This window comes from Podarcis erhardii (assembly GCF_964252035.2).
Source record: "Podarcis erhardii genome assembly, chromosome: 18".
Lineage (NCBI taxonomy): Eukaryota > Metazoa > Chordata > Lepidosauria > Squamata > Lacertidae > Podarcis > Podarcis erhardii.
The window spans coordinates 5,113,092-5,140,585 of NC_138516.1; the positions used below are offsets into that span (position 1 = coordinate 5,113,092).

A 27,494-nucleotide genomic window follows, 5' to 3' on the forward strand; every position below is an offset into this window, starting at 1 on the left:
AAGGATCCATTCCGCACCAGTCATGCACTTCAATGTGCTTCAGGGCGGTTCAGTTAATTCTAGTGCATTTCGTCCCTCCCTGGGAAGAACAGCTAGTGGGAAGAGGGGTGTGTTTGTTGTTTAGAAATTATCGTATTTTTTGCTCTATAAGACTCACTTTTTCCCTCCTAAAAAGTAAGGGGAAATGTGTGTGCGAATGGAGCGAATGCAGGCTGCACAGCTATCACAGGAGCCAGAATAGCAAGAGGGATTGCTGCTTTCACTGCGCAAACGATCCCTGTTGCTGTTCTGGCTTCTGAGATTCAGAATATTTTTTTTCTTGTTTTCCTCCTCCAAAAACTGGGTGCATCTTGTGGTCTGGTGCGTCTTATAGAGTGAAAAATACGGTATTTCTTGCAACTGTTGAGTGGATTTCTGTTTAACTTTTATATGTTATTATTATTTTATACTATTCTAATAATTGTTGAATGTTACTTTTTTGATGTAGGTGGCTTATTTTAAAGTTTTGTTTTATTGTCGCATTTTTGTAGTGCATTAGATTGTTTTGAGAGGTACATTTGTTTGGTTCTTCAACTTGTAAACCGCCTTGAGTATTGTAAGATAGAAAGACAGTACAGTGGTGCCTCGCAAGACGAAAAGAATCCGTTCCGCGATTCTCTTCGTCTAGCGGTTTTTTCGTCTTGCGAAGCAAGCCCATTAGCGGCTTAGCGGATAAGCGGCTTAGCAGCTTAGAAAAAGGGGGAGAAAAGGGGGCAGAAAGTCGGAAAAACTCACAAGACATTTTTGTCTAGTGAAGCAAGCACATTGACGGCTTAGCGGATTAGCGCTATTAGCGGCTTAGCGGCTTTTAGCGGCTTTTAGCGGCTTAGCGGCTTAGCGGATAAGCAGCTTAGCGGCTTAGAAAAAGGGGGGGGGGACCGCAGGAACTCGCAAGACATTTTCGTCTTGCGATGCAAGCCCATAGGAAATTTGTTTTGCGAAGCACCCCCAAAACGGAAAACCCTTTCGTCTAGCAGGTTTTCCGTCTTGTGAGGCATTCGTCTTGCGGGGCACCACTGTATATAAATTTAAAATGATGATGATGTTGATGATGATGAGGGAGCCTTAAGTATAGCCTCGTGGGCAGATCTTTTACCAGGAAGACTTGAGCCATACAATAACTGTGGAAGAATCCACAAGGTTCTCCCACTGGTCCCATGGCTAGATTTCAGCCTGCAGCTTAAAAACCACAATGGGGTCTAGATAGGTACAGCCCCCCCCCCCCCGCCCGCCATCTGCTCAAAATGGCAGAGCTTCCCTTCAAATAGGAATATGTAAAAATGGATTGATACTAGATGAAAAGTATAAAGTTACAATATGTGAAGATAAAGAACTAAGATAAAACAAAGAGGGTAAGGATTTGCTGAAATAACTATTTGAACTGGAATACAAAAAATGGAGGTGTGAGGAAGTCATGAAAATAAGTAAATGAATTGTAAGATATAGAAAGAGGGACTTATTTTTAATTGTTTCTATTCTTTTTGTAATCTTTATTTTTTGTTTTTTTATTTTTTCTGTATCTTTTTTCTTATTGAAATCTTAATAAATATTATTTAAAAAAAAATAAAATAAAGAACGTTCCTTCTTCTGCTTCTTCCCCCCCCCCCAGGAGCCCTCAAATCCATCATGAAGAAGCGAGGCAGCTCTGCCAAGACGGAGGCAGGTAGTGGGAGGAAAAGCCTCCAGTTCGTGGGATGTCTGAATGGCGAGTACGAGTCTTTTTTGCTTCCTCTCCTTCGGGGGGGGGGGGCGGGATGTCAGGGGAGACCCAGCTGTCTTTGAAGTTTCAACTATTTGGAGCTCGGAGAGGTGGCTGTGGGATTATAGCAGAGGTGGGGAATCTATAGCCCTACAGATGTTATTTAGTTAGGTAAAGGTAAAGGGACTCCTGGCCGTTAAGTCGAGTCGCGGACAACTCTGGAGTTTCGGCGTTCATCTCGCTTTACTGGCCAAGGGAGCCGGCGTACAGCTTCCGGGTCATATGGCCAGCATGACTAAATCGCTTCTGGCAAACCAGAGCAGCGCACGGAAATGCCGTTTACCTTCCTGCCAGAGAGATACCTATTTATCTACTTGCACTTTGATGTGCTTTCGAACTGCAAGGTTGGCAGGAGCAGGGACTGAGCAACGGGAGCTCACCCAGTCGCAGGGATTCAAACCTCCGACCTTCTGATCGGTAAGCCCAAGGCTCAGTGGTTTAGACCACAGCACTACCCGCGTTTTAACATTGCTTGATGGTGGTGGTGGTTGTTTTAAAAAAGCCTCAAAGTGGTTCACAAAGAGACTGGGTGAATCCTCAGCCTGTTCCAGAATAATAATAATAATAATAATAATAATAATAATAATAATAATAATAATATTTATACCCCGCCCATACAAGATGGGTGACACCTGGCTTGAGAGCAGTGCATGTGAAAAGGATCTAGGAGTCTTGGTTGACCACAAACTTGACATGAGCCAACAGTGTGACATGGCAGCTAAAAATGCCAATGCAATTCTGGGCTGCATCAATAGGAGTATAGCATCTAGATCAAGGGAAGTAATAGTGCCACTGTATTCTGCTCTGGTCAGACCTCACCTGGAGTACTGTGTCCAGTTCTGGGCACCACAGTTCAAGAAGGACACTGACAAACTGGAACGTGTCCAGAGGAGGGCAACCAAAATGGTCAAAGGCCTGGAAACGATGCCTTATGAGGAACGGCTAAGGGAGCTGGGCATGTTTAGCCTGGAGAAGAGGGGGTTAAGGGGTGATATGATAGCCATGTTCAAATATATAAAAGGATGTCACATAGAGGAGGGAGAAAGGTTGTTTTCTGCTGCTCCAGAGAAGCGGACACGGAGCAATGGTTCCAAACTACAAGAAAGAAGATTCCACCTAAACATTAGGAAGAACTTCCTGACAGTAAGAGCTGTTTGACAGTGGAATTTGCTGCCCAGGAGTGTGGTGGAGTCTCCTTCTTTGGAGGTCTTTAAGCAGAGGCTTGACAACCATATGTCAGGAGTGCTCTGATGGTGTTTCCTGCTTGGCAGGGGGTTGGACTCGATGGCCCTTGTGGTCTCTTCCAACTCTATGATTCTATGATTCATTTAACTGGGCTTCCCCAGCCACTCTGGTTGGCTCCCAACAGAATATTTAAAACATGATAAAACATCAAACCTTAAAAACCTCTCTCGACTTCCCAGTGATACCCAACAAGTCAAAACCCTAAGTCTCCGTCATTAGAAACAACATGCTTCAGAAACCATATCTGAATTAAAAGCCACAGACTACATAATGTAGACTGAACACTGTCATAGTGCAAAACCACAGCCATCAGACACTCAGGGCCAATGTGTTCCTTCTATGATAATTGCTTCTTAAGGGCAGTGGCGTAGCGTGGGGGGGTGCAGGGGGTCCGGCCGCACGGGGCACAACATCTGGGGTGGGGCGCACTCGCACTCGCAGCTCTCTGCCCCTACTAAAATCCACGGGTTAGGGGGCACAAATTACCGTATTTTTCGCCCTATAGGACGCACCGGCCCATAGGACGCACCTAGTTTTTTGGGGGGGAAATCAAGGAAACATTTTTTATTCCCCCCCCCCAGGTTTGCACAGCCATCCCCAAGCTAGAAGAGCGAGACGGAGCGCTCCATCTCCCTCTTCTGCCTTCAGGGACAGCCTCTCTAGCCTCCATGGGGCAGTGGCTTGCCCCGCTGTCCCCCGAGTTTGTGGGGCTGGCGGGGGAAAGAAGCAAGCTTGCTTCTCCCCCCCCCCCCCGCCAGCCTCCAGATCGGGTCGGGGAATAGCGGGGTGGCGGCGCTGCACCTCCCCGCTGTCTCCCAAGCTTTTGGGCTTCAGGCTACTGCCCGCAAGCCTTGCGAGCCCGCGGGACCTCCCGCCGCGTTTGCAAGACTTGTGGATAGCTTCCTGAAGCCTGCATTCGCCCCATAGGACGCACACACATTTCCCCTTCATTTTTGGAGGGGGAAAAATGCGTCCTATAGGGCGAAAAATACGGTACTTGCCTTGCCCCGGGTGCTGACAGCTCACGCTACGCCACTGCTTAAGGGTCAGTCCTTAAGACTCAGACACCACAGTGCCTTCAAATACCCATCTTGGCATTCACCATTTGCTTTTACCATTAAAAAACACAAATTGAGGAGGGTTGCTTTGCAAATGTCACCTGCTTTCTTTAACCAGCGCTTTGTATTAAGGGGTGTGGGAATTTTTCCCTGTTTTTTTTTTTGTGCCACGGGTATATCTGAGCATCGCCATCTTTTATTCTGTGAAATGGGTTTGTTTTTTTTGTGGTGCTCGTGACATATTTTCAAATGTGCCCACAGGCCAGGGCAGTACCTAGGGGGTGGTGAGGTGGGCAAACCGGGGAGGAGGCAAAATCGGCTTTACAATATGCCCATAAATATGTCTATAAATAAAAATATCAATTATTGCATCATATGAAAAGGTTTTAAGTAGAGGGTGAATTGAATGGGTGAAGGGGGGTGGTTTGGAGGAGAGGCAGAAAGAAGAGCTAATTTGTCCATGGCTAAGGGGCGCTGTAGGGATGATTGTGGGGTCCGGAGGGGTCAGGAGTACCTGGCTGTGTCCTTGCCTACAAGTTGCATCCTTCAAGACCCCCGTTTTGATCCCCCACAATCTGTCCTGGCAGGTACGAGAGCACCTCGAGTGAGGAGGAGGAAGAGGAGGAAGAGGAGGAGGAATGGTCTCCCAGGAAGGGCTCCCCGCTTGGCTTCGGCAGTGACACTCCCAGCACCACCGACGACGACGACTTACCTTCCCGTGTGGACAGCAGCGGCAGCGATTCAGAGACTCCTGTTTCGGGGGCCGCCCAGGAGGAGGCAAGGCTGAGCCACGATTTGGAGGAAGCCAAAGATTCAAACATCTTGGGAGAAACTCCCCCGGAAGTAAAGGAGAAGTAAGTCCTAGAATCCAGGACACAACAGCTCCACTTGCTACCGATCTGTTTCGGGGCCTCAATTAAAAGTGCTGGTTATGCCCCACAAATCCCTACAAGGTGATCGGAAACACCTTATTCCTTCAGGCGAACCTGCCCTGGGCTCTGAGATCTCCTGGGGAGGCTCTGCTCTCGCCCCCTCCACCCCAACAGGCCCTCTTGGTGGGGACATGAGAGAGGGCCTTCTCGGTGGTGGCTCCTCCCAGACAACTTTGGAACTTCCTGCCTTGAAAAGCTGGACCAGCTCCCTCCTTGCTGTTCTTTTGCCAGCAGGTGAAGCACCTTCTTCTCCAACAGGATTTTGGGAGTTGGCTGCTTTTAAGGAAAGGGCTGGTGCCGTGCTGTTTTTAATGTAATTGATCTCTATGTTTTTAATAGATAGACTGAGTGAGTGAGCAAGTTTTATTTCTGTCAATGTTTTTCTACATTTTTAGCTGTTCCGGTTTTTAACTATAAGCCGCCTTGGAGTTCCTGTCAGGGAAAAATCGAGGGCCCAAATAAATATGTAATCATAATCTTAACTTCCTATACACAACTGAGAAAGGGGCAGGGGGAGGCATGAGTTTTTTCTTCTGATTTAAGGTCCATCCATGGGGGGCACTGTGGGTTAAACCACAGAGCCTTGGACTTGCTGATCCGAAGGTTGGCGGTTCGAATCCCCGCGACGGGGTGAGCTCCCGTTGCTTGGTCCCTGCTCCTGCCAACCTAGCTGTTCGAAAGCACGTCAAAGTGCAAGTAGATAAATAGGTACCACTCTGGCAGGAAGGTAAACGGCGTTTCCGTGCGCTGCTCTGGTTCGCCAGAAGCGGCTTAGTCCTGCTGGCCACATGACCCGGAAGCTGTACGCCGGCTCCCTCGGCCAGTATAGCGAGATGAGCGCTGCAACCCCAGAGTCGGCCATGACGGGACCTAATGGTCGGGGGTCCCTTTACCTTTACCCCTCAGCTTAATGTAAATTGCAGACCCCTCACACCTCTTTTTTGTTTTTTGTTTTTGTTTTTTGCTTTTATTGGTTTTCTTACTTGATGAAGAAACACACACAATAAAATAACCAAAATAATAACATGACAACAACAACAACCAAAAGGGAATATATATATACAAAAAGCATACATGCAACCATAAATCCATAAATTCTTATGTACGGACTTATGTCACCATATTCTTTAATTCCAATTCCTTTTCCTCTCGAATAGACTCCCGTCCTCCTCAACATGGGTCTATTTTGTCTATTTGTTAAACTCCTTTTATCCTTTCTTCATTTCTACTGTTTCCCACATACTATACTTGTCATTCATGTTGTGGTTTGCGAAAATTAATCAAAGCAAATCCAGGTTTTGACTTGGGACACTGTTTTCATTTTTTTAGATAACCTCTGTAAATTTCCCGTTCCTTTTGGAATTTTTGGTTAGGCCGTCTCCTAATCGCACCCGTCATTTTTGCCAATTCGAGATATTCAAATAATTTATCCTGCCGTTCCTTTTATTGGTTAGTACTATTTCACTTTTCCAATTTCTAGCTATTAATATTCTTGCTGCTGTTGTAGCATACAAGAATATTCTTTTTTTTTTTTTCCTTTCCCTCATGCCTCTTTTAATCCCCTCTCATTCATGCTATCGGGGTGGACGGGGGTTGTGTGTATCTTCTCAATGATGGGTCTTCCCATTTTTGCGCTCCATGTGGGGGAAACCACCCGCACCAGCCAAAATCTGGCACTGATCCTTCAACGAATGCTCTTGACCATGTTTTATTCTCCCTTAATCCAGGGACGCCCTTGTTAGAATTCCTGCTCCGTGATTGCAGTCATGGGATTTTTGTCTATCACATGACGGTGTATGTTTTGACTCCGCAGAGTGGGAAGTGACGGAGACAGGATGTTTGTGTTACTGTGTTCTGTGAAGTGGGACTATTGTCCTTTGTTCTTGTCAGGGAACTGCCATCGGAGCCAGAGGGAGAGGGAGGGCTCCAGAGGGATGCCGGAGAGCGTCCCGGGATGGGGAGAAGCAGCCCATCTTCTGGAGAAGGAAATTAGCGTAGCACCAGTGGAGAAAGGGGGCAGATGGGGGAATCGGCGAGGGGGCTCCAGGACTCCTCACCGGGGACCAGCGGGGAGAGCACGGGTCCTCCGCTGCCCACACCCTCCTTGCGCAGAAGGCTTCCGCACAGGGAGAGTAGGCGGAGACTAGGCGTCAAAGAACTTCTTTGCTGGAAGAAGTTCAAGAAACGCCCACTGACAGCGATTGAGACAGCCACGGGTGAGTGGCTGTCCGGACAGAAAGGGTTCACTCAGGCAACCCAGCCAGGTGTGGTGCCGATTTACGCACAAGCAACCCCTAGAACCATTACAGTTCTTTTACTCTTTGCTGTCTGATGCTAGAGAGAGAAGGAGCCATGTTGCAGTGCTCCGTGTGTGTTTATATGTGAATAAAGTAAAGGTAAAGGGACCCCTGACCATTAGGTCCAGTCATGGCCAACTCTGGGGTTGCGGCGCTCATCTCGCTTTATTGGCCGAGGGAGCCAGCGTACAGCTTCCGGGTCATGTGGCCAGCATGACTAAGCCGCTTCTGGTGAACCAGAGCACTGCACGGAAACGCCGTTTACCCGCCGGAGTGGTACCTATTGATCTACTTGCACTTTGACGTGCTTTCGAACTGCTAGGTGGGCAGGAGCAGGGACCGAGCAACGGGAGCTCACCCTATTGCGGGGATTCGTGTCGCCGACCTTCTGATCGGCAAGTCCTAGGCTCTGTGGTTTAACCCACAGCTCCACCCGCGCCCCATAAACAAAGCAGATTAGCCCAAATGCTGAGTTGCTGAGGTCTGTCACGGGAACTGCACAGACTATGCGGATCCCTAAGTGTGCCGGTGTCTGTTGGCATCGGTCACTGTGATGTTCAGGCTGAAGAAAGCTTATGAAGCTACCAAACGATTGACCAGGAGGGAGCGAACATGCCAGTTGGGCATGTGTCTCTGGTAGGGTCCTACTTGAGTGTAGGGTGAACTCCTGACAACTCTATGCTTCGGAAATTCCTATAGGGGATTATAAAACATGACCGTTGCGAGAAGACTCCCTCGGAAGGTGGAGGTCTCTCCTCCCTTGGAGATTTTCAAGCAGGTGATGGATGGCCATCTGCCATGGATGCTTCAGCTGAGATTCCTGTATTGCAGGGGGTTGGGCTGGATGACCTCTGGGGGTCCCTTCCAACTTGATGAAAGCTCAAAAGCTGTTTCCTTTGACAGGTTTGAGCTGAGTCCCCGGCTGAGAGACGCTTGTCTCCTGGTGAGGAGCCACCTGGCCAGAGACGGCGCCGCCCCGAAGAGCAAAGAGGTGGTGAGTTGGGGCCGATTGACCACTCGGAGGGAGCATCGACATTAACTAATTATTATTATTATTATTATTATTATTATTATTATTATTATTTGCCTTAAATAACACAATCGGCCTCCAAAGGTGGTGTACGGAGCTTCGTAAGGCTTCCGTAAGCTAGTGTGGTGTAGTCGTCGGAGTGTGGGGGCTAGGAGCCGAGTTCGAATCCTCACTCCGCCATTAAGCTCACTGGGTAACCCCTTGGGTGCCATTTGCTGCATCTTTCCACCTACCTCACAGGGTCGTTGCGACGATAAAATGGAGAGCGGACAAGCTAGGTATGTCACCTTTCGCCCCTGAGAGGAAAGGTGGAATGATTTGTTTATTGTCATTTTAATTAGTTTTAAAGGTAAAGGGACCCCTGACCATTAGGTCCAGTCGTGGACGAATCTGGGGTTGCGGCGCTCATCTCGCTTTACTGCCCGAGGCAGCTGGCGTACAGCTTCCGGGTCATGTGGCTAGCATGACTAAACCGCTTCTGGCAAACCAGAGCAGCCACAGAAACCTTCAATATACCTTCCTGCCAGAGCAGTACCTATTTATATACTTGCACTGGTGTGCTTTTGAACTGCTAGGTTGGCAGGAGCAGGGACAGAGCAACGGGAGCTCACCACGTCGCGGGTATTCGAACCGCCGACTTTCTGATTGGCAAGTCCTAGGCTCTGTGGTTTAACCCACAGCGCCACCCGCCTCCCATAATTAGTTTTATACAGCAACAATTAAATTCTGGGTTATATCCAATAGTGCCTGTCAGCTGACTGTGGAATGAGGACTGGCTGTCTCTTACCTCTGCATCAAAGCTCCCCCCTTCCCCCAAAAATGCACCCCTAAAACCTGCTCCAAAGGGTTATGTGGCTGGGGAAACCCAGCCAGATGGGGAGGGTAATAATAATAATAATAATAATAATAATAATAATACTGTTATTGAAAGGGAGGGCCTTTTCCACTTGTATTTTTCAAAGGATCGGGGCCACTTATAGCAGTGCACACTCCCAGAAACCCACACAAGTGTCCAGCCAAGATGCGGGTCCAGATCCCTGCTGAAATGCAAGTCTTGCTGGGCCTAGTCTACTTTTCAGGGTTGCAGCGAGGATTTTTGGGGGGAAAGGGATCGAAACCGCTCCTCTGTTTTGGCTTCCAGCTTTCCAGCACTGGCCTCCTCCTCCAGGAATGGTTCCGCCTGTCCAGCCAAAAGGCCTCTTTGGCCGGAGAGGTGGCCCAGCACCTGATGGCGTTTGCCGAAATCTCCCCTGCGCTGCTGACGCACGTCGTCAACCTCTCCGACGGCAACGGCAACACCGCTCTTCACTACAGCGTCTCGCATTCCAACTTCGACATCGTCCAGCTTTTGCTGGACACAGGTGAGTGGCCCTAAGGTCAGGGCATAGCTGTCAACTTACAGATTTGAAAATAAGGGACCAGCAGCCAAAATAAGGGACCTGCAGCCTCACCTGTTCCAGGCACTCCAGTCTTCCTGTCCTCCTGCAGGCTGGTCAAACTCATGCTGGTAGCTTCGAGAACACTGTCCAACCAACTTTGTAACCAGAGGTTCAACTCAATAGAATCTGAATCACATGCACCACAAGGCCTATGCAGCCTCAACTTAAGATGGCTCCCCGGCCTGGCTTTGCACTGCAAAGTTTGCAGCAGCACGTGCAACAAAATGGCGTCCAGCATTCAAAAACCCCCTCAGCTTGCATTAACTAGCCACACACAAGGCATGCAAGCTCCACCCCCCAGTCGTTCTTAGACTTCTTATTGGGTGAGCAACACAGCCAAGCAACACAGTTGCAGCCTCCCTCCTCCCTGGCCGGCAGGGAGGGAGAGGAGCTGCTTCCTTTGAAATTTAAGGGACATTTAAGGGACATCATCAATAAGGGACAGCAGCGGGACATGGCGCTGGGATAAGGGACTGTCCCTTCAAATAAGGGACACTTGACAGCTATGGGTCAGGGGTCGCCAACGTAGTCTCCTGCAGCCAGGAATGGAGGAGAAATCTTGTTCCATTTGCGTTTAAAGGAGAATTTGTCTAATTCATACCTCTTTTTTTGTAATTATATATATATATATAGAGAGAGAGAGAGAGTGTTTCCCTATAAAAAGTTGCATTTGTTATTCAGCAAAACTAGTGTGACTTCCCACTCACCCAGCATCGATGTTCACAATTCAAATTACATGCAATTGCTCCATCTTATCTAATTTCATCCTCTCTAATGTGTTTCTTGGGACGCGGGTGGCGCTGTGGGTTAAACCACAGAGCCTAGGACTCGCAGATCAGAAGGTCAGCAGTTCAAATCCCCGCAATGACGGGGTGAGCTCCCGTTGCTCGGTCCCTGCTCCTGCCAACCTAGCAGTTCGAAAGCATGTCAAAGTGCAAGCAGATAAATAGGTACCGCTCCGGCGGGAAGGTAAACAGCATTTCCGTGCACTGCTCTGGTTCGCCAGAAGCGGCTTAGTCCTGCTGGCCACATGACCCGGAAGCTGTACGCCGGCTCCCTCGGCCAGTAAAGCGAGATGAGCGCTGCAACCCCAGAGTCGGTCACGACTGGACCTAATGGTCAGGGGTCCCTTTACCTTTACCTTAATGTATTTCTTAATTTATTCTGCCGCTTTCTTACACTTCTAACCCTACTGGGGTGTTCACATTTATAGGAAATACCGTATTTTTCGCCCCATAGGGTGCACCGGCCCATAGGGCACACCTAGGTTTTTTTTGGGGGGGGATAAAGAAAAAAAATATATTCCCCCCCCCAGGCACGGGCCTGGGGCGGGGGAAGCCCGAGCTCCCACCGACCCCAGCCCCCAGAACAGGCTGCTATCCGCAGGGATGCATGCAGCTCTCCGCAAGCCGTGGGAGCCCAGCATGAAGTCACGCTGGGCTCCCATGGCTTGTGCAGAGCTGCGCGAAGCCCGAAGCCTGGGGTGTGCTGAGCTCAGTGCGTCCCAGGCTTCGGGATGCAGGCAGCCCTCCGAAAGCGGTGGGAGTCCGGCGGGAACTTCTGCTGGCTCCCAAGGCTTGCGGATAGTTTCCTGAAGCCTGCATTCGCCCCATAGGACGCACACACATTTCCCCTTCATTTTTGGAGGGGGAAAAGTGCATCCTATAGGGCGAAAAACACAGTAACTTTTTATATACACTAGAAAGGGTTTCCAGCCTTCTTTAAAAGATTCTGAATTTGTATCTTTTTATCCGTGCCATCAATTCTGCCATCTCTGCATGTTCCAAGATTTTCACCAACCCTTCTTCCTTTTAGGGTGAGTTCTCTTCTCCTCCCATTTCTGAGCGTAGAGAATCCCTGCTGCCGCAGTCACATACATAAATGCCATCCATTTCGCTGCTTAGTGTCCCCACCAGGAAGTATTCTGGCCTCTTGGGGAAAAAGTCATTTTGAAAATTTTCTTAATTTCATTATACTGCATATCATGTCCCCAAAGGCCTTTGCCTTCACACTTCTTAAATCAATACACAAAATGGAATACAGCCATAACTCTGGAATTTGCACATCCTCAAATTCTGCAACGCTGTTCTCCAACCCAAGGAATGGGTGTGAAAGTTTACTAGGGTTTTTGTTTAGTCGCCTTAGTCGTACTTGACTCTTCGTGACCCCATGAACCAGAGCATGCCTTGGAAATTCTCACTTTCTTCTCAAAGCTTCTCCTTTTTTATGTCCATGGAGTTTTCTTGGCAAAATACTGGAGTGGATTGTCAGTTCCTTCTCCAGGTGGATCACATTTAGACTAAACCAGGGGTAGGGGTGGCACTGTGGGTTAAACCACAGAGCCTAGGACTTGCTGATCCGAAGGTCAGCGGTTCGAATCCCTGCGACGGGGTGAGCTCCCGTTGCTCAGTCCCTGCTCCTGCCAACCTAGCAGTTCAAAAGCACACCAGTGCAAGTAGATAAATAGGTACTGCTCCGGCGGGAAGGTAAATGGCGTTTCCGTGCGCTGCTCTGGTTCGCCAGAAGCGGCTTAGTCATGCTGGCCACATGACCATGGCTGTATGCTGGCTCCCTCGGCCAATAAAGCGAGATGAGCGCCGCAACCCCAGAGTCGGCTGCGACTGGACCTAATGGTCAGGGGTAGGCAACCTAAGGCCCAGGGGCCAAATGCGGCCTAATCCCCTTCTAAATCTGGCCTGCGGACGGTCCGGGAATCAGCATGTTTTTACATGAGTAAAATGTGTCTTTTTATTTAAAACGCATCTCTGGGTTATTTGTGGGGCCTGCCTGGTGTTTTTACATGAATAGAAAGTGTGCTTTTATTTAAAATGCATCTCTGATTCCCGGACCATCCCCGAGCCGGACTTAGACAGCCATGAGTACAGTACCTGCATCAGTTTCTTGCATTTTTTCCCTTCGTCTCCCCAGGGATCTGTAATGTTAACTACCAGAACAAAGCTGGCTACACAGCTCTGATGTTAACTGCACTAGCAACTGTAGAGCAGGAAGAGGAAATGGCTGTTGTCCGGAGACTTTTCGGCATGGGGAATGTCAATGCGAAAGCTAGTCAGGTATGTATGGGGTTTTTCAGAGAGGGGGGTGGGGAGCAGCAACCAGCCCCTCTGCTATTGGGCAGCAAGGGACTGAGAAGCCTAGGCGGTTGGTGCATGCTCAGAGGCGCACTGGAATACGGCGCATGATTGATCGTTATTATTGTATTGTATTATTATCATCATATTGTAGCTAGGAAAGGGCAAGCAGAATATAAAATGGAAGAATGGTATAAAGAGGCGTACGATATAGCTATTAATGATAAATCAACAATTTCCATTAAGGTTAAGATGGGGAATACGCAGGAAAAATGATTTGGAGGAGATATGGAAGGTGTTTGTAGAATTTGTACGGTTAGAAAGGGGTGAAACCATCGCCAGAGGTGTTGAAATTTTGGGAGGCTGGATAATTACAGTGGAACGGTCTCGAGGGCGGGGTGCGCATTTTTATTCTTATCTATTTGTGATTATTACTTTGTCGAAACAAAGTATGAAAGGAACAAAGATGAAAGGAAAAAGGCCAAAATGTCAGTGGCAATTACCGTATTTTTCGCTCCATAAGACGCACCTTTTTCCTTCCTAAAATATAAGGGGAAATGTCTGTGCATCTATGGAGCAAATGTGTGGTCCCTGGAGCCAAATTGCCTAGGGGCGAAAAGCAGATCATGCTTTTTTTCAGCTGATCGGCAAGCGATCGGGAGGGAGATAACGGAGGCTAGCGATAAAGGAGGCTGCCTGGGAGTGGGGAGGTAAAAGCCCATGGATCCTCAGGATTTTTGCATTGGGTCACCCCAAATTCACCATCAGATCACATAGCATGTCCATGGCTACAGCCTGCACCAAAAAACACACACATCCACTGTTTTGTGGGGCCGCAATGGTGCAAAAACGTGGTTACAAAGCACGGATCCACGTGGATCCTCAGGATTTTTGCATTGGGCTACCCAAACTCACCGTCAAACCACATATCATGTCTGTGGCCACCGCATGAACCACAAAAATCATACACCACTGTTTTGTTCAGAATATTTTTTTTCTTGTTTTCCTCCTCTAAAAACTAGGTTCGTCTTATGGAGCGAAAAATACGGTATTTATACTGTGAATAATTATTACTAGAATAAGAAAGTGCTTTTGGGGTTGTGAATAAAATGAAACAAGATAGGAGGAATCTCTCTAGGCACTCTGTGTTGCTCATCGGGAAAATCCTGCGTTTGCGCTAACGAAACGGAAGATTTGGGAATGATAAGAAAGTGCTTTTCAACATTTTTTTGTCCGTGTCGCTCCAGGCTGGCCAGACAGCCCTGATGCTTGCTGTCAGCCACGGGAGGCAGGAGATGGTGGAGGCCCTGCTGTCCTGTGGGGCGGACATCAACCTTCAAGATGAAGAGGGGTCCACGGCACTCATGTGCGCCTGTGAACATGGGCGGGCAGGCACCGTCAGGCTGCTGCTGACTCAGCCGGACTGCGACGCTTCCATCGTGGATAATGTAAGTGTTATGTACTGAGTTGAATAGGATCCAAAAGGCAGCAGTCTGATTGCCCCTAGAACTTTTGTTGTTTAGTCGTTTAGTCGTGTCCGCCTATTCGTGACCCCCTGGACCAGAGCACGCCAGGCACTCCTGTCTTCCACTGCCTCCCGCAATTGGGTCAAGAGTTGTTCCTATCATGACCAGCTGGCCCAGTTCAGGGGCTGGGGATTCCTGGTGGAGCCGGGCAACCCCTAAACCTGAAGCAATGAGGTTCTGCTGCTTCCTATCTCTGAGACGGCCATCTCAAGTGGCAGTTGCCACATTTCGCCTTGTAGGTGGTTCTCTGTTTCTGTGTAGCTAAACAGGGCATCTTTCAGCCTTGTTTTATGTGTGTTTTACCTCCCCTCCCGTCTGTAGGAAGGCAACGACGCTGTTTCCATCGCTCTAGAGGCTGGCCATCGTGACATAGCGGCGTTGATATCTACCCGTCTCGCCCAGTCAGCAGCCTGCTTACCTGGTGAGTAAGCCCTGTTCTCCTCCCCCCCCCCCACTTCATAATTTCATTAAATTTTCTGTTTTACAATTAAAAGCTTGTGATTTTGACTGCAACCCAGTCAGATGGGCGGCATGGAAGTAAGTAAATTAGTAAGTAATAATTATTGTTTCAAGGCTGGTTAAACCACAGAGCCTAGGACTTGCCGACTGGAAGGTCGGCGGTTCAAATCCCCGCGACGGGGTGAGCTCCTGTTGCTCTGTCCCTGCTCCTGCCAACCTAGCAGTTCGAAAGCACATCAAAGTGCAAGTAGATAAATAGGTACCACTCCTGCAGGAAGGTAAACGGCGTTTCCGTGCGCTGCTCTGGTTCGCCAGAGGTGGCTTAGTCCTGCTGGCCACATGACCCAGAAGCTGTACGCCGGCTCCCTCGGCCAATAAAGCGAGATGAGCGCTGCAACCCCAGAGTCAGTCACAACTAGACCTAATGGTCAGGGGTCCCTTTACCTTTACCATTCAGATTTCCGATTGGGAAAGGTTATGGAAAATGGGTTTGAAATTCACGGCACACACCTCTGGATGCCGGTATCTGTCACCCAGCGAGAATCAGCCCTACGCCTGAGCCGGCCAGCGAGGAAACTCGAAGCCACCTTGCAGCAGTTTCAGTAACTAATTATTAATTATTAATTATTGTTTCAGTAACTGCTGTGCAGACCCCCCTTTTCTTTTTTTCTGCATATAGATTGATTTGATTTGATTATATTTCAACAGGACAGGGACAGGAACATTCCCAGCAATGACATGCTACCTTTGGCGTAATTCACTGACCCAAAAAAAACCAAAGAAACACTGCCCTTCCCATCACTCTTTTTTTAAACAGTCTTGCTTTGGGGCTGTCTAGCCTTGGTTTTCCACATGGAAGGGGCCGCAGGAGTTAAGAATCCACAGCTGTACAACGCTATGACTGCCAGGAAGTATCTGCCAGTCCTTCCCCTGGGTGGGGCCCTAGTCCTCCCGAACTTAAAAATGGAAAGCGTAATGCTGGTGGTCAACAAAAGAGGTTCAAAGACTCTCTCAAGGCAATCTTAAAAAATGTAGTATAAACTCCGGCAACTGGGAAACACTGGCCTGCGAGCGCTCCAGTTGGAGAACAGCCTTTACCAAAGGTGTCATGGGCTTTGGAGACACTCGAACTCAGGACGCAAAGGAGAAACGTGCTAAGAGGAAGGCACGCTTGGCAAACCCTCACCGGGATCAACTCCCGCCCGGAAACCTATGTCCCCACTGTGGAAGGACGTGTGGATCCAGAACTGGCCTCCACAATCACTTACAGACTCATTGTTAAAACCGTGTTTATGGAAGATAATCTTACTCAGCTACGAGGGATCGCCAAAGAAGAAAAAGAAGGTCAACCTGTTTCATCATAACTTTAGACTGTGGGAGGGGGGGGGCAGTTTGATCCATACTTTTTGTTGTTGCCCGTTTTCTATGAGGAAGGGGGTTTATATGCCGCTTCCTGCAAAATAATTGATATATATGGGACCTGGCATTGCCCGGGAATGTGAAGAACCCCCACCCCAGAATATTGTGTTTTTTAGTGTCATTTGTGAGTTTGAACCTGTTACGCCAAAGCCACGTTTTGGTCCGCCACCTTGGTTTAAAATGGCGCCTGGTGTCCGAACATTGACAAAGGCTGCCATCCTCAGTTCATGAGGCGGCCAAAGCTATGCAAAAAAAGAAAAGAAACAGTTGAAGTGGCGCTGAAGTCAGATTTCGGTCCGCCACCTAGAATCAAAATGGCACCCGGCATTCAGACATTCGACGGCTGCTGCTCAAACCTCAGGATCTGTCTTGCCAAGGCTGGTGACAGTATCTCAAGAGGCAGGGAACCCTAAAGAGGACCGACAACCTCTTTTCCAAAATATATAGAAGATTCAACTTCAATTCCCCAACCCGGTGTCCTCTGGCTGTTGTTCTGACTCCATCAGCCCGGCCCATGATTATGGATGATGGGAGTTGTAGAGCAAAATATTGGAAGAGAGTTTTCGAAGGGCAAGCTAGCTTAAGAACCCTTCTTGCCATCATGCCTGTTTCTCAAAAGCAACAGATTTTTAGAGCGGTCGAAACATCCATTGCCCAAAGGCACTTTTCTTATCCAGCATACCTTCCTGCTTTTAGGAACAGACGTGTTTCCTCTGTGAAGGTTGGAGGTTCTCTGAATCAGAAGTGGTGGCTCTGATCTTTTTATGCTCCAGACTGCTGGTTTTTCCTTTTTAAAGAGCCACTCCAAAGATCCAGCACATCATTTCATATGTAAAGCTCCTTTTTTTATGCCTTCAAATGTTATTCACCAGAATAAAGAGCCACTAACCCACAGCACTTGTCTTTTGAAATTCCAGCAGGCAGGGTTAAAAAAAAAAAGAGGGGAAAGTTGTAGAATTTTGATGGCATGGTGCAGGAATAGTTAAGCCCTTTTACTGTTAATAAAGCCTTTATTAAAGCTTTTCACCCTGGGAATTGCACCAAATAGCCTTTCCAGTTGTTTCCCCATCAACACGATCAAGGGTCTGGAAACCAAGCCTTATGGGGAACAATTGAGGGAAGTGGGTGTGTTTAGGTTGGAGAGTCAGGTGTAATGTATGATGTAGTTGAGATTCCTTCATTGCAGGGGGTTGGACTGGATGACCCTTAGGAGCCCCTTCTAACTCTCTGAGATGCCAGGGATGGACCCTGAAGCCTTCTGCATGCAAAACAGATGCTCTTAAATCTGAGCTACAGCCGTTCAACCCAGAAACGCCATTGCCCACCTTACATGCCGCAATGCCGGTTTCAAATATGCAGCCTGACTTTATATGAAAAGCACACTGGCCTCTCTTTACGAAGTTCCTAGCTAAGCAGCTGAGATGCATCTCCTCCTCACCCCATTCCCCGTTAGGGAAGTAAAATGGATCAGTAACAGAACTTTACAGCATTTGAGTAACAGAGCAGCTTGGGAAAATCTTCCCAGGCCCAGATGCTTTGACATCAGTCTAAGAACACACACAAAAAATGTTGTACAGAGAATCTGTGCACACACCCCATCGATTTAATGCAGATGACTTCTACCAGACTCCTGTGAACTGTAGGGCTGGGAATTATAGGAACTTCTTGTTGTTTAGTTGTGTCCGACTCTTTGTGACCCCCTGGACCAGAGCACGCCAGGCACTCCTGTCTTCCACTGCCTCCCACAGTTTGGTCAAACTCATGCTGGTAGCTTCGAGAACACTGTCCCACCATCTCGTCCTCTGTCGTCCCCTTCTCCTTGTGCCCTCCATCTTTCCCAACATCAGGGTCTTTTCCAGGGAGTCTTCTCTTCTCATGAGGTGGCCAAAGTCTTGGAGCCTCAGCTTCAGGATCTGTCCTTCCAGTGAGTACTCAGGGCTGATTTCCTTCAGAATGGATGGGTTTGATCTTCTTGCAGTCTATGGGACTCTCAAGAGTCTCCTCCAACATCATAATTCAAAAACATCCATTCTTTGGCGATCAGTCTTCTTTATGGTCCAGCTCTCACTTCCATACATCACTACTAGGAAAACTATAGCTTTAACTATATGGACCTTTGTTGGCAAGGTGATGTCTCTGCTTTTTAAGATGCTGTATAGGAACTACAGTTCCCAATATTACTACATGGGCTTCAGATGTGTGGTGTCTGCACAGAGTCAGGCCACTGTCCAATCTATATCCATGTCATCTCCCACATAGAGGAGGGAGAAAGGTTGTTTTCTGCTGCTCCAGAGAAGCGAGCACGGAGCAATGGTTCCAAACTACAAGAAAGAAGATTCCACCTAAACATTAGGAAGAACTTCCTGACAGTAAGAGCTGTTTGACAGTGGAATTTGCTGCCAAGGAGTGTGGTGGAGTCTCCTTCTTTGGAGGTCTTTAAGCAGAGGCTTGACAACCATATGTCAGGAGTGCTCTGATGGTGTTTCCTGCTTGGCAGGGGGTTGGACTCGATGGCCCTTGTGGTCTCTTCCAACTCTAGGATTCTATGATTCTAACTTGTTGATCCTGAGTACTGCATTTCCTCATGGGCAACCTTCCAGAGGCCACAAGTCCCTTGGTGGGCAGAGGTTTCCAATGGCACATTCTAGACAGGTAAAAGCGGTTAGGAATGGAGCATGACCTTGGAAAGATAAGACGGGCCTGGAGAGCTTCAACCATGCCTCCATGTGTAGACACCAATTGGGAATAGCTGGGCAGGGCTTCAGACACAGGTCTGCCCCAGTCCTGAAACTGGGACCTTTGAATAATACATCAGGCGCCAAGAGGATTCAAGCTGCTGCAGTAACCAGCAAAGATACATGAATAAATCAGAGGATTTATTCCCACACCATAATCAGTGTCCCATCAATACGATACAATAATCTTAGTCATTGTCCCATACAGAACAACAAAACTGAAAAAAATCTACATAAGACATTCAGAAACCAACAAGCCTGCTATCCCAACCTGGTTAGCCCCTAAAAACTCTTGATGCCCCATTTTTAAATACAATATATTCCCATAGAGACTCCTTACACTGTGTTTAAAACCAAAAACGCATTTGGATAGAAACTGTTTCTCAGGCGGCTAGTCCTGGCCTTTATAACCCTATACCTTCTCCCAGAAGGCAGAAGCTGAAAGAGATCATTTCCAGGGTGCGCACTGCCCTGTGCTATCTCTGCAGCTTTCTTATGGCACCTGGAAGCACAGATTTGATCCATCCCACAAGAAACTTTGGGAACTGTGGTGTTGTAAGGGTGCTGGGAATTGTAGCTCTGCAAAGAGGAGGCGCTAGTTCTCAGGGTTCTTTGTGGGAAGCCGCATGCTTTAAATGTATGGCGTGGAGGTGACCTAAGAGCTGGGAGGGGGGTGCAAAGAAAATGGGGAGGGCTGAAGAAAGCTTGCAGGCTCCTACGGCACCTTGAGATAATGGAGTGTGCCTCCGGGGGTGAAACCACTGTATGAGCAGAACCGATGTGACCCACCCCCCAAGGGCACAAGCCTGGGCAGCGTGTCTGGAGGTCCTGAGACAACAAGACCCGCCTCGTGGCCTTGCTGATACAGTCCAGAGGAAAGCAGAGCAAGGCGTTTGGCGCTGGCTTCGATGCAGGAGTTGCCAGAAGGGGCCACCCAACCATCTGTGGGACTCGCTCGTCTCCAGTATAGGGTGCACTGCCTTTTCTTCTCCTGAAAAAATATCCCACTAGGCAGCCGATTTAGGATCAGTGTTTCCTTCTCCTAGATGGGCTACCTTGCCAGTAGACAAGCCCCACCTGCCCCTCAGATATAACTGCAGTAATGAATAAGGATAAGGGATGCGGGTGGTGCTGTGGGTTAAACCAGAGCCTAGGACTTGCCGATCAGAAGGTTGGCGGTTCGAATCCCCGTGACGGGGTGAGCTCCCATTGCTCAGTCCCTGCTCCTGCCAACCTAGCAGTTCAAAAGCACGTCAAAGTGTAAGCAGATAAATAGGTACTGCTCCGTCGGGAAGGTAAACGGCGTTTCCGTGTACAGTGGTGCCCCGCAAGACGGAAACCCTGCTAGACGAAAGGGTTTTCCGTTTTGGAGGCGCTTCGCAAAATGAATTTCCCTATGGGCTTGCTTCGCAAGACGATAATGTCTTGCCAGTTCCTGTGGGGTTTTTTCCCTCCCCCCCCTTTCCTAAGCCCTAAGCCGCTTATCAGCTGATCCGCTAAAAGCCGCTAAACCGCTAATAGCGCTAATCCGCTAAGTTGTCAATGGGCTTGCTTCGCAAGACGAAAAAACTGCTATACGAAGAGCCTCACGGAACGGATTAATTTCGTCTTGCGAGGCACCACTGTACTGCTCTGGTTCGCCAGAAGCGGCTTAGTCATGCTGGCCACGTGACCTGGAAACTGTCTGGGGACAAATGCTCCCTTGGCCAATAAAGCGAGATGAGCGCCGCAACCCCAGAGTCGGTCACGACTGGACCTAATGGTCAGGGGTCCCTTTACCTTTACCTAATGAATAGGGATTGGGCTTAAATGGGGCAGGCAGGGAGAAAGGGCTGCGTATGTACCCATAACACCATACAACTATTTTGACCATTACGGAATATTTTGCTATGGTAATTTAAAAACACTGCACACAAGTTTAAGTGGTGGAGGGCAAAGGAAGTTTATTGGAAGGACTGAGGGTAGCTCATCACTCTTCGACCAGGCTTGTACGAACACATCACATGGGAGTTTTGACCAACCTAGAAAAGAAAACAAACCGGGATTTAGTTGCATGCTTCAACCTTATTGACAGGCAGCTGAGTTTCAGAGCGCCACAAAGTTTAGGGGAATGATCAGCACTGCACAATCTGGACCCGCAAGTGGGGCTGGACTCCCCCAACTGGTGGCTGGGGTGAACAGGAATTGGAATTCCGAGCACATTTAAAGTCAAGTCAGTCATTTTTTTCCTTTTTCTGAAAGGTGGTTAGAAGTTCATTATGTGTTTTTGTACTTTCTGTTTAAGTTCCCCTCCCTTTTTTAGTGTTGTGTGCGTTGCAAAATGAAATAATTTATCGACAATAAAATATAAGGTCAAACAAAACAATGTAATAAAAATAATGAATTACAAAAGCAGAGCAGTATATCCAAACGAATGGGAACCTTCTACGTCCTATTAAATGTGCTTGTGGGGGGGAGTGTTATTGGTTTGTTTCGGTTCTTGTTTTATTATGTATTTTGTGTTCCCATTTTGTATTTTTATGTTGTGAATCATCCTGTGATGGGCAATATATTATTATGTTGCTGAATTCCTTCAAAACCAATAGGAAAACCAAATTTCACACTGTATTGTGAAGAGGGAGTCCTGTGTGTCTGTATCTGCTGCAGATAAGATAAAATCCCCCCAACCAGCATTGGGTCCTCCAAGCCCTTGACAAAATACAATTTACAAGTTATTTCTTCAACAAACACTGAACACCTCATATTTTTACTCCAAAGCAAAAGTTGCGTATCCTGCAAGGTTTTCCATTTGGGGGGCAACTGAGGTTCTGAGCATGTTTGAATGCAAAGGTTTTTCCTTACGCCCAGGGAATATTTTCTAGCGAACTGCAGTAATTCAAAGCCAGTTGCTAGGTCGTTTAAACTGGATAGAAAGGGGAGGCCTGTGAAAAACCTGGCCAGGAAAGCAGACTGAAACTAGAAGAAACAAAACAAATTCCTTCCAGTAGCACCTTAAAGACCAACTAAGTCAGTTCTTGGTATGAGCTTTCGTGTGCATGCACACTTCTTCAGATACACACGAAAGTGTGCATGCACACGAAAGCTCATACCAAGAACTGACTTAGTTGGTCTTTAAGGTGCTACTGGAAGGAATTTGTTTTGTTTTGACTATGGCAGACCAACACGGCTACCTATCTGTAACTGAAACTAGAAGGTTAGCACCTGTAATTGGTGATGGGTTCAATGGACCGAAGTATGGGAGTTGGGATTTAAAAAGCATCCTTTTCCTGCAGGTTCCAAAGATCTGAGGCCCACTCCACGTTAACTCGGAGCAAGGCTTATAATTTGGCGGCCCGTTCTATGAAATAGCATTCCTGTTGAGCCAGTGTGGTGTAGTGGTTAGAGTGGTGGACTCGTAATCTGGTGAACCGGGTTCACTTCCCCGCTCCTCCACCTGCAGCTGCTGGGTGAGCTTGGGCCAGTCACACTTCTCTGAAGTCTCTCAGCCCCACTCACCTCACAGAGTGTTTGTTGTGGGGGAGGAAGGGAAAGGAGAATGTTAGCCACTTTGAGACTCCTTCGGGTAGGGATAAAGCGGGATATCAAATCCAAACTCTTCTTCTATGTTCTCTGGAGAACAACTGAAGACATTTTTGTTCCCAAGGGCTTTTCCCAGCTGAGTGAATAGGTCTCTGCCATGAGTGTTGTAGTGGATTCTATCCTATTCAGAGACTCCTTAATTTCAGCGGCTCTAATCCCAGTGCAACTCAGATGGATGCAACCACTGGGTTGTAGTCAAAGAAGCATCAACACAAACACTGAGGTCCAGCTCTGGGAGCCTTCTGGTGGTTCCCTCACTGTGAGAAGCGAGGTTACAGGGAACCAGGCAGAGGGCATTCTTGGTGGTGGTACCCGCCCAGATGTCAAGGGAATAAACAACTACCTGACTTTTAGAAGACATCTGAAGGCAGCCCTGTTTAGGGAAGTTTTTAATGTTTGAAGTTTTATTCTGTTTTTAATGTTCTGTTGAAAGTCACTCAGAGTGGGGTAGAAATAATAAATTATTATTAGATAATATATTTCTCCTTGCACAACAGTACATTCTCCTCCTGTCCTCCCCGTGGATTTTACATGTATCTGCTGCTTTCGCTCCCACCAGTATTGCCTTCAGCTGCTTTTATTGTATTTCATGCACTGCTTTTTTCAAACACCTGGGGAAGGAGATTAAACGATAATCTGGAAGATGTCAGGGTTGAGCAAGGCTGAACTGCGCACTGCTCGAGAGGGGATGGGTAATTAGAAGAAGACTCACTTGGCTACAGCTCAGCGCAACCGCCGGGCCTCACGTTCAGACTCCAACAGCGTGAGCACATCCCCTTCCCGGACTGGGCCTTTCACATTGCGGATAATCGAACGGCTGGTGTCATCCATGAATTCCACACGGACCTACGAAGGAGACAGTGAGGCATTAGCAGGATGAAATGGAACCAAGGCAGAGGAGCTGGCTTGCAACAACAGGCAACCAAAAACTGAACCTGTTTTGAAAGCAAGGCTTCAAATATTTATGGCAGGGTTCCCCTGAGGATGCACAGAATACATTTTCCTTTCTATTGCAGGACTACATCATCCTCATTAGAGAGCTACCCAGCTCTGCCGTGAATGTCACCTGCAAAAGATCCTAGTGTTGCTAAGTTTATTGCATTTTTACACCGCTTGTCATTATTTATTTTAACTTATACACTGCACTTCATCCAAGGAGCAAGGTGTTAGGAGCCGTTTAGTATTTGCGGGCAACACACTAACCATTCTGCAAGTGAGGGCAACCTATTTTCGTAACGACTCCTCACATTTGAAGGGGGGTTGTTATTGGCTTTCTTTTGTTCATTTTTAAATGATTTTTTTTATTTTTAGGTTGTGAACTGCCCTGAGATCTACAAATGAAGATCTCAGGGCAGTATACACACATTTAATAAATAATAATAATAACAATAAGTAGTCACAGGGAGGTTTACAAACCTACCCAGAAGCTTCTAGGAAAGTAAAGGTGGCATTAATCAGTTTAGGGAAGTTTTTAATGTTTGATGTCTTACCGTGTTTTTAATACTCTGTTGGGAAACCTCCAGAATGTCTGGGGAAACCCAGCCAGATGGACGGGGTAGAAATAATAATTTTTTATTATTAGCATTTTGAGTAGGGCTGCAAACTTTTTTCTCGATTGGACTTTACAGGGGAGTGCTTTTTAGGTCTGCCCCCCCCCCCCCCCCGCGCAACCGCATTTAAACTTTGCAAAACGAGTAAGGCTCTTCCAAGGGTTTCGTTCCTGGAAACTTTTTTACGAAAATACTTCTACCCCAAGAGTTGCAGAGTGGGAGGGGACCCCCCCCCGAGGATCATCTAGTCCAACCCTCTGGTGGCGTCGCCGAGGCTCCTCTTTCGCCTTGAAGAGGCCCAGACTCAGGCACCGAGACGAGAGGAGGAAGAAGGGGGTGGTTAGCCTCTGAGGGCGTGCAGAGTGCAAATCTCCCCGAGGATCATCTAATCCAACCCCCTGAGTGAGCTCAAACCACCAAACTTTTCTGGTTAACCACCAAACGTTTCTGATGCCCTGACCCACAAAATTTGATGGCGAGGTAGTGTGTTTGTGTGTCTGGCGGCATCACTAAGGCCCCACCTTCGCCTTGAAGAGGTCCAGACTCAGGCACCAAGACAAGAGGAGGAGGAAGGGGGTGGTTAGCCTCTGAGGGCGCGCAGAGTGCAAATCCCCCCCAGGATCATCTAGTCCAACCCTCTGGTGGCGTCGCCGAGGCCCCTCCTTCGCCTTGAAGAGTCCCAGATTCAGCCATCGAGACGAGAGGAGGAGGAAGGGGGTGGTTAGCCTCTGAGGGCGTGCAGAGTGCAACCTCCCCCCCCGAGGATCATCTAGTCCAACCCTCTGGTGGCGTCGCCGAGGCCCCTCCTTCGCCTTGAAGAGGCCCAGATTCAGACACCGAGACGAGAGGAGGAGGAAGGGGGTGGTTAGCCTCTGAGGGCGTGCAGAGTGCAAATCCCCCCCCCCAGGATCATCTAGTCCAATTCTCTGGTGGCGTCGCCGAGGCCCCTCCTTCCCCCTGAAGAGGCCCAGATTCAGGAAGGGGGTGGTTAGCCTCTGAGGGCGTGCGGAGTGCAAATCCCCCCACCCCCAGGATCATCTAGTCCAACCCTCTGGTGGGGTCGCCGAGGCCCCGACTCAGGCACTGAGACGAGAGGAGGAGTAAGGGGGTGGTTAGCCTCTGAGGGCGTGCAGAGCGCAAATCCCCTCCTTCGAGGCCCCTCCTTCGCCTTGAAGAGGCCCCGACTCAGGAAGGGGGTGGTTAGCCTCTGAGGGCGTGCAGAGTGCAAATCCCCCCACCCCCAGGATCATCTAGTCCAACCCTCTGGTGGGGTCGCCGAGGCCCTGACTCAGGCACTGAGACGAGAGGAGGAAGAAAGGGGTGGTTAGCCTCTGAGGGCGTGCAGAGTGCAAATCCCCCCCCCCGGGATCATCTAGTCCAATTCTCTGGTGGGGTCGCCGAGGCCCTGACTCAGGCACTGAGACGAGAGGAGGAAGAAAAGGGTGGTTAGCCTCTGAGGGCGTGCAGAGCGCAAATCCCCTCCTTCGAGGCCCCTCCTTCGCCTTGAAGAGGCCCAGACTCAGGAAGGGGGTGGTTAGCCTCTGAGGGCGTGCAGAGTGCAAATCCCCCCCCCAAGGATCATCTAGTCCAACCTCGAGTGAGCTCGAACCACCAAACTTTTCTGATGCCCTGAACCACGAAATTTGAAGCACGAAATCCTTCGCCTTGAAGAAGCCCAGACTCAGGCACCGAGACGAGGAGGAAGGGGGTGGTTAGCCTCTGAGGGCGTGCAGAGCGCAAATACCCTCCTTCGAGGCCCCTCCTTCGCCTTGAAGAGGCCCAGACTCAGGAAGGGAGTGCTTAGCCTCTGAGGGCGTGCAGAGTGCAACCTCCCCCCCCCAGGATCATCTAGTCCAACCCTCTGGTGGCGTCGCCGAGGCCCCGACTCAGGCACCGAGACGAGAGGAGGAGTAAGGGCATGGTTACCCTCTGAGGGCGTGCAGAGTGCAAATCCCCCCACCCCCAGGATCATCTTGTCCAACCCTCTGGTGGGGTCGCCGAGGCCCCGACTCAGGCACTGAGACGAGAGGAGGAAGAAGGGGGTGGTTAGCCTCTGAGGGCGTGCAGAGTGGAACCTCCCCCCCCCCCGAGGATCATCTAGTCCAACCCTCTGGTGGGGTCGCCGAGGCCCCTCCTTCCCCCTGAAGAGCCCCAGATTCAGGAAGGGGGTGGTTAGCCTCTGAGGGCGTGCAGAGTGCAAATCCCCCCACCCCCAGGTGTTTCCCAACCTTGGGCCTCCAGCTGTTTTCGAACTACAACTCCCATCATCCCTGACTAGCAAGACCAGTGTCCAGGGATGATGGGAATTGTAGTCCAAAAACAGCTGGAGGCCCAAGGTTGGGAAACACTGATCTAGTCCAGCCCTCTGGTGGGGTCGCCGAGGCCCCTCCTTCGCCTTGAAGAGGCCCCGACTCAGGAAGGGGGTGGTTAGCCTCTGAGGGCGTGCAGAGTGCAAATCCCGCCCCCCGCGGGGATCATCTTGTCCAACCCTCTGGTGGGGTCGCCGAGGCCCCGACTCAGGCACTGAGACGAGAGGAGGAGGAAGGGGGTGGTTAGCCTCTGAGGGCGTGCAGAGCGCAAATCCCCCCCCCCCGAAGTGGAGGAGCAGGATGGGAGGAGGCCTTGTCCCCCCCGCCCCCCCTCTCTCCCGGGCTTACCTGGGTGCACTGGCCCTGCGAGCCTGTCCGGCCCAGCACTTTGGTGACTCGGGCCAGCTTGATGGGCTGCACGCGGCTCGTGTCCATGGCGGAGGCGAAGGCGGCAGGCGGAAAGGGTCACGTGGCCCGGGCCGGGCCTTTATATACCCTCGGAGGGGGAAGAGGCCACGCCTACCAGCTCCGGGAAGGGGGTGTGACGTAAAGACTTCAACTCCCGTCAGCCTCCGCCGGCGCGGTCAGCGTTCGTCAGTGGCGGGAGTTGTAGTCCAAAGGGGGGGGGCTGCTTCCCAGCATGCACAGCGAGGTCCGTTTGGTCAACAGGCGATTCCCGGCATGCCCCGCGCTGAGGGGTTTCTGTTGAATGTGAAATTTACTCGTTTCTCAATGTATCAATAAATAAATCACACGTTGTCTTTGGTTAGGGTTCACTTCTTAGCTTTATTAATAAATTATCCTCTATTGGGTTTCGTTTATTTCCACAAACACACACACACGAGTCCCTCACGCCCTTCTTCCCAGCATGCTTTGCTACACCCTTCTCACAAAAAAAGTACAGTATCCTGTTTCCTATAACTTTATTTTTCTCTAGACGGATTTGGATTCTTCCATTTAGACTTAATGGAGAGAAAGGGAGGGAGAAAGAGAGAGACAGCAGGCCTCTCCTCACAGGGTTTCCCTCAC

At 49.2% G+C, this 27,494-nt stretch overlaps 2 protein-coding genes across 7 annotated transcripts in view; one reads left to right on the plus strand and one right to left on the minus strand.

Annotated features, from left to right (window-relative positions):
- Positions 1-17,186, plus strand: part of KANK3 (KN motif and ankyrin repeat domains 3) — a 35,439-nt gene extending 18,253 nt beyond the window's left edge. For 4 of the 6 annotated variants that reach the window (XM_081846070.1, XM_081846068.1, XM_081846072.1 and 1 more), the window contains exons 4-11: positions 1,649-1,748; positions 4,689-4,955; positions 8,234-8,324; positions 9,502-9,721; positions 12,728-12,870; positions 14,136-14,336; positions 14,736-14,835; positions 15,582-17,186. In XM_081846070.1, the coding sequence (XP_081702196.1) occupies positions 1,649-1,748; positions 4,689-4,955; positions 8,234-8,324; positions 9,502-9,721; positions 12,728-12,870; positions 14,136-14,336; positions 14,736-14,835; positions 15,582-15,610 (1,151 nt within the window). In that variant the 3' untranslated portion in view covers positions 15,611-17,186. Of the gene's footprint in view, positions 1-1,648; positions 1,749-4,688; positions 4,956-8,233; positions 8,325-9,104; positions 9,330-9,501; positions 9,722-12,727; positions 12,871-14,135; positions 14,337-14,735; positions 14,836-15,552 lie in introns of those variants that run through there. The other 2 variants (XM_081846069.1, XM_081846073.1) reach the window with 2 other exon arrangements.
- Positions 17,187-20,944: 3,758 nt separating this feature from the next.
- On the minus strand, positions 20,945-26,970 carry RPS28 (ribosomal protein S28). Its single transcript, XM_081846516.1, has 3 exons — positions 26,814-26,970; positions 23,319-23,452; positions 20,945-21,048 (listed from the first exon to the last, which is right to left on the minus strand). Exons 1-2 carry the CDS (start codon positions 26,898-26,900, stop codon positions 23,330-23,332), a joined length of 210 nt encoding a protein of 69 aa, XP_081702642.1. The 5' UTR covers positions 26,901-26,970; the 3' UTR covers positions 20,945-21,048; positions 23,319-23,329.
- Between the last annotated feature and the right edge of the window lie 524 nt (positions 26,971-27,494).